The sequence below is a fragment of the Megalops cyprinoides genome, chromosome 4 (genome assembly GCF_013368585.1).
Source record: "Megalops cyprinoides isolate fMegCyp1 chromosome 4, fMegCyp1.pri, whole genome shotgun sequence".
Classification (NCBI taxonomy): Eukaryota; Metazoa; Chordata; class Actinopteri; order Elopiformes; family Megalopidae; genus Megalops; species Megalops cyprinoides.
In genome coordinates this window covers 412,501-427,500 of record NC_050586.1, presented here as the reverse complement: position 1 = coordinate 427,500, position 15,000 = coordinate 412,501, and the positions used below count along the sequence as shown (strand labels likewise).

Genomic DNA, 15,000 nt, shown 5'->3' with positions numbered 1-15,000 from the left:
TATGACCTTAGGGCTGCCTGAGTCATGACAGATACTGAACTGCCATCACTGGCTGTCCTTATATGGACACATTATAGTACAGTATGCATGACATGTCCTGGCCATCAAGTGATCTGCAAATAAAAGAAAACGTACTGTCATGGTTCCTGCGAGAAAACAGCAGGAAAGCGCATGTGTGGTTGTGGTGTACTGTAGGTAATATAGCTGTGGTGTTGGTAACAGCTGTGGTTTTGGTAACAGCTGTGGTATGGTGTTGGTAACAGCTGTGGTGTTGGTATCAGCTGTGGTGTGGTGTTGGTAACAGCTGTGGTGTGGTGTTGGTAACAGCTGTCGTGTTGGTAACAGCTGTGGTGTTGGTAACAGCTGTGGTGTGGTGTTGGTAACAGCTGTGGTTTTGGTAACAGCTGTGGTGTGGTGTTGGTAACAGCTGGGTGTTGGTAACAGCTGTGGTGTTGGTAACAGCTGGGTGTTGGTAACAGCTGTGGTGTTGGTAACAGCTGGGGTGTTGGTAACAGCTGTGGTGTTGGTAACAGCTGGGTGTTGGTAACAGCTGGGTGTTGGTAACAGCTGTGGTGTTGGTAACAGCTGGGTGTTGGTAACAGCTCGGTGTTGGTAACAGCTGGGGTGTTGGTAACAGCTGTGGTGTTGGTAACAGCTGGGTGTTGGTAACAGCTGACAATGCTGCATGGTTTTTATGGATGCTTCTGTGGTCTAGCAGGTTTGAGAGATGGGGGTTTGATAGGAAAACTCACTGAACTGATGTTGGAGCTGATCTCATAGATGGCAGTTAGTTCCATGATGCAGGTAGAATCTGGGGCTGGGTGTCTGTGGCACATTCTCAGCAGCAGAGAGCAGGTGTATGACAGCAAGGCCATCTGTTTCCCTGTTTCTCAGCAAATCTCTTCCTGCTACGCTTGGAATCTGACGTTTAACTTCCTGTTCTTTATTGTCAGGAGCATTCCTGCTGTCAAACAGGTGACCCATGATTCCTTCATCAGATCTTTCACTGAGAAAGGTGCCATTTTGTGCTGCTGCCAGCCCAGGTGGGCAGGTAGGCAGCAGAAGAGCAAGCTGAGCAGGCTTCTTCCCCTCATGCTGAGATTCTCTCTGCTTGAGTCTTAAATTAAAGATGAACAACTCAGATCAGCTCGCTCGCATGAACAGGCCAGTGCTTTTAAGCTCTGGCTTTGATTATATTAATGACACAGACACTTTGGGCTCTAAAACTTTAGAGCTGATACTGATTAGCATCGGAACTAGCTTTAGCTAATATTTCTGATAACAGGTTTCCAGAACCCCAAACCCAGGCTCCACACAGCCAGGATTATCCATCCCACCATGACTGCGCTGGCCAGCCCCACTGCGCTCACTCAGCTGCGAGAAAGTGTCAGTGCAGAGCTGAGAGCTCCTGTACCGGATGTTTCATCATGACTCACATAAGCCTGCATTTTTACTCTCTAACTCTTTCTTTTACAAACACACATGCACTCACACTCACGTGCAGAAGCACACACACACACTCACTCATGCACACGCACACGCACACACGCTCACACGCTCACACGCTCACACACATACACGCACGCACGCACGCATGCACACACATACACGCACACACGCACGCACGCATGCACACACACACAAACGTGCACAAGCACACTCACACACACATGCACGCACACACGCACACGCACACACGCTCACACGCTCACACACATACACGCACGCACGCATGCACACACACACAAACGTGCACAAGCACACTCACACACACATGCATGCTCACACATGCACACGCATGCACACACACACGCACGCACACACGCACACACTCACACACGCACACACCCACACACACACACACACACACACACACACACACTTACCTGGATGTGTGCATTGATGAAGTGCTGTGACATCTGTTCTCCCTGAGTGATCTCCTCTTGTTCAGTCAGTGTTTGATTGATTTCAGATCTCCTTCAGCGCCAGGCCAGTGTAGCTGCTAGTGGCTTCTTTTGCTGAAGCATAATCAAATTCAGACCGAAGAAATACACAAAGTATGTTTTAGGTCTTAAATAACTGAAGGAGAATTTTCTCTAAAAGGTGAAAATATGGCAGCATCACCATGCCCCTGGGCACGACTGCCATCTGATGAGCAGAAAAGAACTTTAATAAGTGATGATGTTTCTCAGCCCGCTTCATAAATGAAGGGCTGTGTTCTGCAGAAGCCTTTTTCATGTGCAGAATATGAGGCATGGATCAGCTCAACAACACACTGTCTCTGACTGGAATTATTGAGTTTTTGCTTCTACAGTAAACATAAAGCATAAACATTTCACCAGCACTGAGTTCATGTACCTGCATACAGTGAGAGAAAGCGGAAAGCATTAGAGGTGCAATTTAAATTATGCCAGTTCCACTTTTTGCTAGACCATTTCTGCCAGGAATATCTAATATCTCTTCCCTGGCAATATCGGACACAAAGACAGTCTACATACATTCATGTATTCAATTGGACAGGGATTCCAAATCAATAACAGCAGCTGAATGAGGAATCCCTCCTTCCAGAGAAAGGATAATGACTGAATTTAAATTCACCATAGAGACAGCTACAGTAGGAAAACAGTCCACTGGAAAGAATAGCTCAGGGATGTCAGCACCATTATCTGTGAGGGAAGGATGTGCATACTAAGTCAGAGTGTCCATTTTGTAGCTGCACAGTTGGAGTGATCTAGAATGGAGGTCTTACAGACTAATTTTGTCTAATAATTGGCTAATAAATGACTAATAAATGTCGAAATATAATCAGTCATTGTAGCACAGTCTCACTCTGAAGGCTTAACATCAGAGCCGTTTGTTTGACGCACTGTTCTGAGTGTTAGCACTGCTGCGCGTATACGGTGAGTGTTCGGTGCGTTCACTCTCCTCAGTGCTCCGTTTCTGACTGCTGGCACATGAAGCTCAGATTATCAGCTTCAGATGAAATGCGGTTCTTTTATCTGCCTGTGGTGTGACTGGCTGAAGCAGCCTGAGAGGGCAAGACCTGCATATAAATAAACTACTTACATAAAAACATCAAAATTGACAGAGCATCTCAAAGCTGCCTTTTGCCAGAATCATTTTTTAAAAAGGTTTATATTGATGGTTTCTTTTTGGCATGGCTGGACATTTTCAGAAATTGCTTTTGTTCAAGGAGTATTACTGTATGTAGAGTATAGAGTGTACAGAGTAGAGTATAGAATGTGTATATGTGTATGAGAGTATAGAGGGTATGAGTATAGAGTGTAGAGAGTTGAGTATAGAGAGTATCTAGAGTAGAGTATATAGAGAGTAGAGTGTAGAGAGTAGAGAGTAGAGTATATAGAGAGTAGAGGGTAGAGTATAGAGAGAGTAGAGAGTAGAGTATAGAGAGTGTAGAGAGTAGAGTGTATAGGGAGTAGAGGGTAGAGTATAGAGAGAGTAGAGGGTAGAGTATAGAGAGAGTAGAGAGTAGAGTATAGAGAGTGTAGAGAGTAGAGTGTATAGAGAGTAGAGGGTAGAGTATAGAGAGTGTAGAGAATAGAGTATAGAGAGTATGGAGAGTAGAGCATAGAGAGTGTAGAGAGTAGAGTGTAGAGAGTATAGAGAACAGAGTATAGTATAGAGGGTATGAGTATAGAGAGTATAGAGAGTAGAGTATAGAGCATGTAGAGAGCAGAGTATAAGGGGTAGAGTATAGAGCATGTAGAGAGCAGAGTATAGAGAGTGTAGAGAGTAGAGTGTTGAGAGTGTAGAGGGTATGAGTACAGAATGCAGAGAATGGACTATATGTAGTTTAATATTTACTCTTTGGAAATGACTGATCGCCTTGGTTACACGTGTGATTCACCCATCAGAGTTTTGAGCGTCACACTGCTGGTGGCTCTCAGAGTGAGTGCTGGACGTGGGCGGTGGTCTGTCTTTTCTGACCTGGTGATGCAATCTGTTGTAAGAATCGGTTTTAAAGCCAAGGCAGTGCCCTGCCAGCTAGATATGTGAAAAAAATATTATTAGTGTGTATTAGCCAGAAAAATCAATGTAAAAGCCAACAGGCATAGAGAGCAGCACATGGTGTTCAGGAAGCCTGCCTGTAGGACTCCATGCTAAGCAGCCTGTATGCTCACATCAGGGAGTGGTCCTCTTTGATGTTTTTGCAAGCCCCAGTGTTAGGGATTCCAATTTGAAGCAGAAAAGTGGAGATTTGTTGGAATGCTTTACTGCCCACCATTTTCAACTGTTTATAATATTTAATATCTGTGTCTGCATATCTTCTCTGTGCACATTATTCATCAGAGTAAAAACAGGAACTATGAAAACCTCGACCAACTGTCCTATGACAACAAGCGAGGACCCAAGGTATATTTGCATGGTCAATGCACGCCGCCCCACAGCTCTATAAACGTAGCAACTAGAAACCAATCAACCAATCACCAGCCGACCCAGAGATGTTCTGATCTTGGTAGCACGCCTTTTTTATGTTGAGATTTTTTTTTATGATTTAAATCGAGAATGGTTTTTATGTTGGGAAATAATAATAATAAAAAACACCCGCCTTTTTTTTGGAAAAGGAATGCATGCGTTGAGGTGTGTGTTCCTTTGTGGACCTCTGGTCGTGTGGGGCAGGCACTCCCCTGATAATACTTCTTACCTTTCTGCAGCATTTCTTACTTTTAATTTTTTTTTTTTGGGAAAAACGCCACCACCACCCCTTCCTTACCCCTCCACCTGTTTTTGATTTCCGGTTGCATCGATCTTCTTCTCCTTCTGCCTCTAACATGCACGTCCTTCTTTGGAGTCTTGATGATCCTCAGTTTGCATGCAGAAAATGCAGAACTTTTTTTTCCTCCAAGCTTAAACATTTTTTTAGTTGAACAGATTCTCTTGGAACTTTTTTTCATTTTTGCAGCAAAAAAAGACACCAAAAGAGAAAGAGCTAAACAGGGCATGGTTCCAGGTGCGTGTATGAGGCCCTGGTGACTAAGTGTGTGCCTTAATCGCAGGCAGAGAAAGTCCTCATGTTCAGCCAGGACACCAACCTGACGGCCCTGCTGCAGGAAGCCAAGGAGCTGGAGGCCCGCGTCATCATCCTCTCCGCCAGGTCAGAACCGCTCTATAAATGCTCTTTCAACGCTCTGGATGGGCTATTCTATCCTATGAACACACTGTATTAGCCTATCCTCATACTATAAAGATACATGAACATACTCAGCTCCTGCACAGCATTAATCCAAAAAAAACAGACCAGTCCCTGTGTGTCGTGTGGCCACATGCACTCTGACATCATCCTGATGGGAGAATAGAGGTGGGGGTGGGGGCGGGGGGGGGGGGGGGGGGGGGGCTGGGGGGGACAGGGTTTCCCTGCATTCTGGCCAAAATCTCTGACTCTCAGTCCGGCCACATCATCACCCCGAGTGTGGCCACCTAACTTTCCCCCTCCGCAGAGGACGGATGGTGAGTGTTCTGGAAGAAAATGGCTGCCAGGTAGCTGACATAGATGTCTCCTTTCCACCTTTTATATTAATGTTATTATGAGGTGAAACGCTGCAAAATAATATTTTCCTGAAGCACAGTGCTGTGCCTTCACCATCTCACTGCGAGGGGCTGCAACAGCCCGCAAAGCACATTCATCATGCTGCCGGAAACGGGAATTCAGGCTGTAGTTTTATTACATTACATTACATTACATTACATTATTGGCATTTAGCAGACACTCTTATCCAGAGCAACTTACATCAGTTACAGTTTTTTTTAACAATGTTATCCATTTATACAGCTTTTGGGTACAAGTCCTGCTCCTACTATGCTAAACTGTCGCCAGTTATTAATATTCGTTAATACAATGTTATTATGCATATCACACAGAGGCTTACCATCTTTGTCGTAGAGGCAGTCTTTGGTTGTGAGCTTGTTTGCCAGATGGCATACAGACTGGTTAAGCCCTGAGAATGAGACTCGCTCGATATGAAGGTAAAGCAGATGAAGCTGTTGCTCATGGTTTCTGTCTTTACCGCAGTGAGGAAGACGCAGCTGCAGTCTACAAAGCGGCACGCCAGCTGAACATGACGGGCTCCGGGTACGTGTGGATGGTCGGAGAGAGAGAGATGTCCGGTAAAGCCTTGAGTGAAGCGCCAGATGGTACGTACCGCCTGTCTCCACACTCTGGATATCGCTGCAGCTACACGCTACAGTTATTACTGATGGATTTTTGTTTGTTATAGTTATTTATTTTATGAGGTAGAACAAAATTCAGATAGAGCGCTCTTCATTAAACAATGAATCGGTGTTTGTTGTATGTTAAGCGTTTAAACGTTTAAACATACAGGTGTTTAAAGGTTTTAAACGACAGAGAATTTTACAGCGTTGTGAAAGTGAAATGTCTAACGGTTGTTTATTATTTGGGATCTGTCGGTCTCTTTTTCAGTTGGCAAAAAACGATGAAATACTTGTTTTCATCCACGTGGTTTTCCACAGCTACTATGCGTTGTGTTGTATGTATTGTGCTTACGTTACTAGCCTGGTTCTCATGAATTTATGAGGGGTGCTTTACAACCACACACTGCCCTGTTACTCAGATTAACTGGTAAGCTACAACTGAGTTTTTGTGTTATGGCATGTGCGCACACGTCTGTCTAACCTCCCCCTCTACATGGTCACAGATGTAACGGAAGATGTATTCACTACATCGTGTACCACCCTATAAACCCTCCTAATGCACTTCTCCCTGAGCACTTATCGTCTTCTTTTAAATGCACACTGAGTGTTTGTTTCCGTGTGGTTCCTGAAGCACACCGAGCTTTAGCGGTACCTCACTGTGCGTATCGATGTCGACCGAGCAGGTCTGATCGGTCTCCAGCTGATCAACGGAAAGAACGAGTCGGCGCACATCAATGACGCGGTGGCCGTGGTGGCGCAGTCTATCCAGGAGCTCTTTGAGAAGGAGAACATTACGGAGCCGCCGCGGGGGTGCGTGGGAAACACCAACATCTGGAGGACTGGGCCGCTCTTCAAACGGTGCACCCACATTCAATACAACTACACTGTCCTTTGTCTGTGTGCTTCTCTCAGAGTGTTGTAATTTATTTCAGTAACATGGGCGAATGAGGTTAGGACACAGAGCGTTCCGGTTAAACTAAATCTTAGCCGGATTAAGAGTTTGATGAACAAAAAGACTGTTTTATCCAGAAACCCAGTCACTGTAATCCACAGAGATTAGGAAACTGATGCATAGGACCATTTGAATAAAAGAATGTACTTAACTTCTTATCAGAAGAAAACATTTGTATAGTTCCATACATATGTCAGTAACTTGTTTGTTTGATAGTGACTGATAAAGGAAAAGAAAACCAATACTTCCCTTAACCTCCCCCCACCCCCCCACTGCCCTTCCCCCCTCCCAGAGTCCTGATGTCCTCCAAGTACGCAGACGGTCTGACGGGACGGGTGGAGTTTAACGACGATGGAGACAGGAAGTTCGCCCATTACAGCATCCTCAACTACCAGAAGACTCGGCTGGTGCAAGTGGGCGTGTACAATGGCACGCAGGTTTGAGGACCATTTCCTGTCACTCACACCTGTCTCACTCATACCTGCAACCCGCCACACACAGCGTCCTCCCTGCCTCTGCTACCCCAACACAGGTTTTTCTGTCAGAAAAACACGGTGGTGCCGAAAAAGGGATTTCACATTTTATAGAAAGGTTCTGCTGTAAACTGGTGCTGTTGAAGCAAAGAAGGATAGATTCAGAGGATTTCTTGCTGATGAATTACATATATGAGAAGTGGGAGTGATTGCATGTCTCCTGTCACATTCTGCAGGCGTGTTGATGCTGCAGGTGAGCTCATCCTTTACTGATTGCAGGTGGTGTTAAACAGTCAGAGGAAGATCATCTGGCCTGGGGGGGAGACAGAGAAACCCAGAGGCTATCAGATGTCCACCAGACTAAAGGTAAACTCTGCCCTGTATTCTCACCTCTGCCTTTTCCTTTTAAACTAAAGCTGTGTTCTTTCTCACAGATGTGTTTTGTTGCTGGAAACTTTTTAACCCTGTCCTGGTGCTGGTGCATGTTTGTGTGGGAGGTTTTTAACCCTGTCCTGGTGCATGTTTGTGTGGGAGGTTTTTAACCCTGTCCTGGTGCTGGTGCATGTTTGTGTGAGCGGTTTTTAACCCTGTCCTGGTTGCTGGTGCATGTTTGTGTGGGAGGTTTTTAACCCTGTCCTGGTTGCTGGTGCATGTTTGTGTGGGAGGTTTTTAACCCTGTCCTGGTGCTGGTGCATGTTTGTGTGAGCGGTTTTTAACCCTGTCCTGGTTGCTGGTGCATGTTTGTGTGGGAGGTTTTTAACCCTGTCCTGGTTGCTGGTGCATGTTTGTGTGGGAGGTTTTTAACCCTGTCCTGGTTGCTGGTGCATGTTTGTGTGGGAGGTTTTTAACCCTGTCCTGGTTGCTGGTGTATGTTTGTGTGGGAGGTTTTTAACCCTGTCCTGGTGCTGGTGCATGTTTGTGTGGGCGGTTTTTAACCCTGTCCTGGTTGCTGGTGCATGTTTGTGTGAGCGGTTTTTAACCCTGTCCTGGTGCTGGTGCATGTTTGTGTGAGCGGTTTTTAACCCTGTCCTGGTGCTGGTGCATGTTTGTGTGAGCGGTTTTTAACCCTGTCCTGGTGCTGGTGCATGTTTGTGTGGGCGGTTTTTAACCCTGTCCTGGTGCTGGTGCATGTTTGTGTGGGCGGTTTTTAACCCTGTCCTGGTGCTGGTGCATGTTTGTGTGGGCGGTTTTTAACCCTGTCCTGGTGCTGGTGCATGTTTGTGTGAGCGGTTTTTAACCCTGTCCTGGTGCTGGTGCATGTTTGTGTGAGCGGTTTTTAACCCTGTCCTGGTTGCTGGTGTATGTTTGTGTGAGCGGTTTTTAACCCTGTCCTGGTTGCTGGTGCATGTTTGTGTGGGAGGTTTTTAACCCTGTCCTGGTGCTGGTGCATGTTTGTGTGGGCGGTTTTTAACCCTGTCCTGGTCCTGGTGCATGTTTGTGTGGGAGGTTTTTAACCCTGTCCTGGTTGCTGGTGCATGTTTGTGTGGGAGGTTTTTAACCCTGTCCTGGTTGCTGGTGTATGTTTGTGTGGGAGGTTTTTAACCCTGTCCTGGTGCTGGTGCATGTTTGTGTGAGCGGTTTTTAACCCTGTCCTGGTGCTGGTGCATGTTTGTGTGGGCGGTTTTTAACCCTGTCCTGGTGCTGGTGCATGTTTGTGTGGGAGGTTTTTAACCCTGTCCTGGTGCTGGTGCATGTTTGTGTGGGAGGTTTTTAACCCTGTCCTGGTTGCTGGTGCATGTTTGTGTGGGAGGTTTTTAACCCTGTCCTGGTGCTGGTGCATGTTTGTGTGAGCGGTTTTTAACCCTGTCCTGGTGCTGGTGCATGTTTGTGTGGGCGGTTTTTAACCCTGTCCTGGTGCTGGTGCATGTTTGTGTGGGAGGTTTTTAACCCTGTCCTGGTGCTGGTGCATGTTTGTGTGAGCGGTTTTTAACCCTGTCCTGGTGCTGGTGCATGTTTGTGTGGGCGGTTTTTGGGGCAGTGGAGAGAGGGAACAGACAGTTTGTGCATGTTTTGGGCGGAGGTCTCCGGCCATCTGCGCAGCACAGTCAGCTCCCCATTGGCTGGCTGAAGGCCCAGGCCGCAGGGAAATGGCTGTGCTCTTGTTCTGCCACTAGGGGCCAGGTGCTTGCGCGCTCGGTCTGTGACGAGTGACGTCCCGGGAGTGAAACTCTCCCTCTCTGTTCCCTTGCTGTGCTGCAGATAGTCACCATCCATCAGGAGCCCTTTGTCTACGTAAAGCCCACTCTGTCAGATGGGACATGCCGAGAGGAGTACACTGTCAACGGAGTCCTGATCAAGAAGGTCATCTGCACGGGCCCCAACGAAACCATCCCAGGTACCCCGCGTCTCCCCCCCCAACAGCAGCAGGAGGGGCAGCACGGCTCTCCTTCCTGTCAGAGCCACAGAAAGCCAGTTTAACATGACACACCCACATGAGTCATAAAGAAGGTGTTCAGCCATGTGGTGAACTATAACCTTGCAATTTCATGCAGCAACACATTGTCTTTGTTTTGTATCTGTTTTTGTTAGGGTTTGTGACCGTGTGTGCGTGTATGTGACTGAGTGTATTGTTACAGCCAAACATACAATAAAACCCAGCGCATTGTTGCAAGGAAAACAAAACCAATATTTATTAAATCTTTCAAAGGTAGTGGAAGGAAAAACAGAACAAGACCAAAGGAAAACTGTAACCCTGGCAGGGAGGTTAAGGGGTTCCTCGCACCTACCCACAGTGTGACCCCAGGGCTGTGGACGGCAGGAGCACCCCACTGTTCCTGATGGGCGGCTGTGCATTCAAAGAGCGCCAGGTCCCATTCCATACCGTAAAGAAAAGAAAAACACACAGCTACACTTACGAACCACTGATACAAGAACAAGGGGAACCAAGGGGAAAAAACAAAAACCTAAAGGAGATAACAAAACAAAACACTGGAGCTGGAGTGGTGCGTCCGCCTCGAGAGAGAGACGGCAGCTCTCTGCTGCGAGAGAGAGAGAGACGGCAGCTCTCTGCCGCGATCATTTAAACTTTTGGCTCCGCCCACCTCGCTGCATCCACCTGTCACCTAGCATCTGCAAAACAGGGAGGAGACGGGAGCAAGGGGAGCGGTGCGTAACACCCCCACCCCAAAACAATGAATAAATCGAAAAGGGATTTCTACCCTACACCTAGTAATAAAATAATATTGTTTCTTTTACTTATACAAATATTACAAGCAGGCCATGTAAAAGGAACAAAGCACAAGACAGTTGTGCTCACCCAGGTATTACACCGGCAAAAAAAAAAAACAACATAAATGCATCATAGGCCGCCATACAGCCAACCTGGACGTAACGCAGCGATTTATTCATTGGTGTACCCATGAAAGAGCATCACCTAAAAGATTGTGTTTGCCACATATATGTTTAATGTGTAAGTCAAAAGCCTGTAAACTCAAACTCCACCGCATAGGTCTCTGGTTGTTATTTCTCATGTGATGGAGAAAAACCAGCGGGTTATGGTCTGTAAAAACAACCAAGGGGTAAGACGATGAGTTCACATACACCTCAAAATGCTGAAGCGCAAGTATCAAAGCCAGAGTCTCCTTCTCAACAGTAGAGTAGACTCTCTAGTATCAATTAAATTTCTTAGTGCAGTGTTTCTCAATCCTACTCCTGGAGCCCCTCTGTCCTGCATATCGTCTATCAATCCTTGCTCCAAAAATGCTCTTGATTAAATCAGGTCTGCTCAGCTAATCAAAAGTGCCACTGATGAGATCAGTCAGGTAGGTAGAGCAGGGAAAGATGGATAACGTGCAGAGCAGGGGGGCCCAGGAACAGGATTGAGAATCAGTGTCCTAGAGAAATAACAGATGGGATGATTGACACCACGGGAGTCCTCTTGAGGTAGAACAGCACCTGCACCTGCGTTGCTTGCATCTATGGCTAGTTTGAAGGGGAGTGAAAGTCAGGAGCAGCAAGGTACTGACCAGAAGGGCCTTCACACGGTCAAATGCCAACTGGTCACGGTCACGGTCAGGGCTCAGAAGATCAGTCAGGGGAGGAGTCACAGCAGAGAAGTTCTTACAAAAACTGCGGTAGTATCCAACCATGTCTAGAAAAATGAGTTGTCGGTGCCAGGAACTGCAGCATAGCTTCCACCTTGGAGCCCACACCCCTTGGGTGTGACAGCAGCAGAAAGACAGGCGATGAAGTACAGATAAAAAAAAAAGATACAATAGAAATACAGTACAATAAATATAATATGCTATAGTGTGTAATGTAGTAATAAACAATAAACAATGAAAAACAACAAATAAGCAAACAACTGTACATGTGGAGCAAAAGAGTGAGCCGTAAACAAGGAGCAGAAACAGGTTCATGTATTTAATGCAGCGCAAAATGGCGTGACAGGCTGGGGGGGGGGTAGTGCAAAATGGCATGACAGGCTAGGGGGGGGGGGTAGTGCAAAATGGCATGACAGGCTGGGGGGGGGTAGTGCAAAATGGCATGACAGGCTGGGGGGGGGGTATGGCTAGGCATATCCAAAAACAGTGAAGGATATGACTGTATTAGAGCAATGATATTGGAGCGTTCAGCAACCAGTAAATGACCAAGGTTTTGTAACTTACCCTCCACCTCGTCCTTGGTCAGGGCAGTCACTCCATCCTGGTCTGGCTGAGAACGTGTGTGTGTGTGTGTGTGCATGTGTGCACATGTGTAGATGTATATGTGTATGTGTGTCTAATGTATGTAAGCTTTTTCCCCTGCTTTTCGGGGCTGATGCCGGTTGATTTCGGTTTCAGGCCGTCCCATTGTACCCCAGTGCTGTTTCGGCTTCTGTATTGACCTCCTGATCAAGCTGGCCATGACTATGAACTTCACCTACGAGGTTCACCTGGTAGCTGATGGGAAATTTGGGACACAGGAGCGTGTGAGTTTCTGTGGAAATGCTAACATGTTAAAGTTTTATGATCTACATTCAAATGTTCTTACCTCAGCATTATTATTCTCAGAAGAGGGTAAATATGTTATGTGATACTGGATACTGATTACCTTTTATTTGGAAAACACTTTCTTCTTTTCAGTAATGCTTCATAAGATCAGCCTGTGTTGTAATTATTTGGGGAGCTGGTATTGTTGAGAGTGTCAGCATTAAGAATTCATAGCAGTGGATTTTGAATCATAATTTTGAGTTGCTGAGTTGCTGCTTTGATTCCCTTGAGCAGCTGAATTTAAGCTGTTTAAACCGGAGCAATTTCCTACCGCAAGGAGCTCTGGGAGTCCAGAGCAAACCATCCTGCCGTGTTTCAGAGGTTGTGGGGACTTTGATCCCTGGCGCAGGTGGTCAGAGCGGAATGTGCCTCAGTCCGGCGGGATGCAGGGATCCCAGCACAGCCAGCTCTGATGCATGTCCCCGCACAGGAGGAGAGGAGGGAACGTGAGGCATTTACGCTTATGGCAGAGGAGTCTGTACAGTATTCCACACAACACCTCTGCTCAAGCCACGAACCTATGTCGTTTTTCTTGCAGAGCAGCTACAGTTCATCTTTGACATTATTATATTGCATTATCAAATCCAATCATTATGAATTTGACCCTCTTATTACTTAGCCATGCAGTCCTTAGGTGGTAAAAGACTCCTTTGTTCAGGTGACAGAGGCTTCTCACTTGCAGGTGTTTCACCTGTTGCTCAGCAGATGGTTGTGAGCCTGGGTCAGCTGACCTCTTTTCCCTCAGGTGAACAACAGCAACAAGAAGGAGTGGAATGGCATGATGGGAGAACTCCTGGGGGGTCTGGCTGACATGATTGTGGCCCCCCTCACAATAAACAACGAGCGAGCCCAGTACATAGAGTTCTCCAAGCCTTTCAAGTACCAGGGGCTCACCATCCTGGTGAAAAAGGTACGGCTGTCCCGCCTGTGTGCAAATGCTGCTCCTCTCCCACAGTCAGGCATTCCCACAATGCCCCTCTCCCACAGTCAGGCATTCCCACAATGCCCCTCTCCCACAGTCAGGCATTCCCACAATGCCCCTCTCCCACAGTCAGGCATTCCCACAATGCCCCTCTCCCACAGTCAGACATTCCCACAATGCCCCTCTCCCACAGTCAGACATTCCCACAATGCCCCTCTCCCACAGTCAGGCATTCCCACAATGCCCCTCTCCCACAGTCAGACATTCCCACAATGCCCCTCTCCCACAATGTGGCATTCCCACAATGCCCCTCTCCCACAGTCAGGCATTCCCACAATGCCCCTCTCCCCTCTCCCACAGTCAGACATTCCCACAATGCCCCTCTCCCACAATGAGGCATCCCTGTGCGTGGAGACAGTGCGTCAGAGCGTGGAGACAGCGCGTCAGAGCGTGGAGACAGCGTGTCAGAGCGTGGAGACAGTGCGTCAGAGCGTGGAGACAGCGTGTCAGAGCGTGGAGACAGCGCGTCAGAGCGTGGAGACAGCGCGTCAGAGCGTGGAGACAGCGCGTCAGAGCGTGGAGACAGCGCGTCAGAGCGTGGAGACAGCGTGTCAGAGCGTGGAGACAGTGCGTCAGAGCGTGGAGACAGCGTTTCAGAGCGTGGAGACAGTGCGTCAGAGCGTGGAGACAGCGTGTCAGAGCGTGGAGACAGAGCGTTTCAGAGCGTGGAGACAGCGTGTCAGAGCGTGGAGACAGAGCGTGGAGACAGAGCGTCAGAGCGTGGAGACAGCGTGTCAGAGTGTGGAGACAGCGCGTCAGAGCGTGGAGACAGTGCGTCAGAGCGTGGAGACAGCGTGTTAGAGCGTGGAGACAGAGCGTTTCAGAGCGTGGAGACAGCGTGTCAGAGCGTGGAGACAGCGTGTCAGAGCGTGGAGACAGAGCGTTTCAGAGCGTGGAGACAGAGCGTTTCAGAGCGTGGAGACAGCGTGTCAGAGCGTGGAGACAGAGCGTGTCAGAGCGTGGAGACAGAGCGTGTCAGAGCGTGGAGACAGCGCGTTTCATAGTGTGGAGACAGCGCGTCAGAGCGTGAAGACAGAGCGTTTCAGAGCGTGGAGACAGTGCGTCAGAGCGTGGAGACAGCGCGTCAGAGCGTGGAGACAGCGTGTCAGAGCGTGGAGACAGCGCGTCAGAGCGTGGAGACAGCGTGTCAGAGCGTGGAGACAGTGCGTCAGAGCGTGGAGACAGCGTGTCAGAGCGTGGAGACAGAGCGTTTCAGAGCGTGGAGACAGCGTGTCAGAGCGTGGAGACAGCGTGTCAGAGCGTGGAGACAGCGCGTCAGAGCGTGGAGACAGCGCGTCAGAGCGTGGAGACAGCGTGTCAGAGCGTGGAGACAGCGTGTCAGAGCGTGGAGACAGCGCGTCAGAGCGTGGAGACAGCGTGTCAGAGCGTGGAGACAGCGTGTCAGAGCGTGGAGACAGCGCGTCAGAGCGTGGAGACAGCGTGTCAGAGCGT

General features: G+C 48.0%; 1 protein-coding gene across 4 annotated transcripts in view; it reads left to right on the top strand.

The window, feature by feature from the left end:
• The window catches only part of grin1b (glutamate receptor, ionotropic, N-methyl D-aspartate 1b), a 41,112-nt gene that overhangs the window by 7,089 nt on the left and 19,023 nt on the right, over window positions 1–15,000 (top strand). For 3 of the 4 annotated variants that reach the window (XM_036526960.1, XM_036526961.1, XM_036526962.1), the window contains exons 4-12: window positions 4,312–4,374; window positions 5,019–5,116; window positions 6,032–6,153; window positions 6,855–7,029; window positions 7,416–7,560; window positions 7,876–7,962; window positions 9,796–9,931; window positions 12,378–12,505; window positions 13,312–13,476. In XM_036526960.1, coding sequence (XP_036382853.1) covers window positions 4,312–4,374; window positions 5,019–5,116; window positions 6,032–6,153; window positions 6,855–7,029; window positions 7,416–7,560; window positions 7,876–7,962; window positions 9,796–9,931; window positions 12,378–12,505; window positions 13,312–13,476 — 1,119 coding nt within the window. The remainder of the gene's footprint in view (window positions 1–4,311; window positions 4,375–5,018; window positions 5,117–6,031; window positions 6,154–6,854; window positions 7,030–7,415; window positions 7,561–7,875; window positions 7,963–9,795; window positions 9,932–12,377; window positions 12,506–13,311; window positions 13,477–15,000) is intronic. The other variant, XM_036526963.1, reaches the window with a different exon arrangement.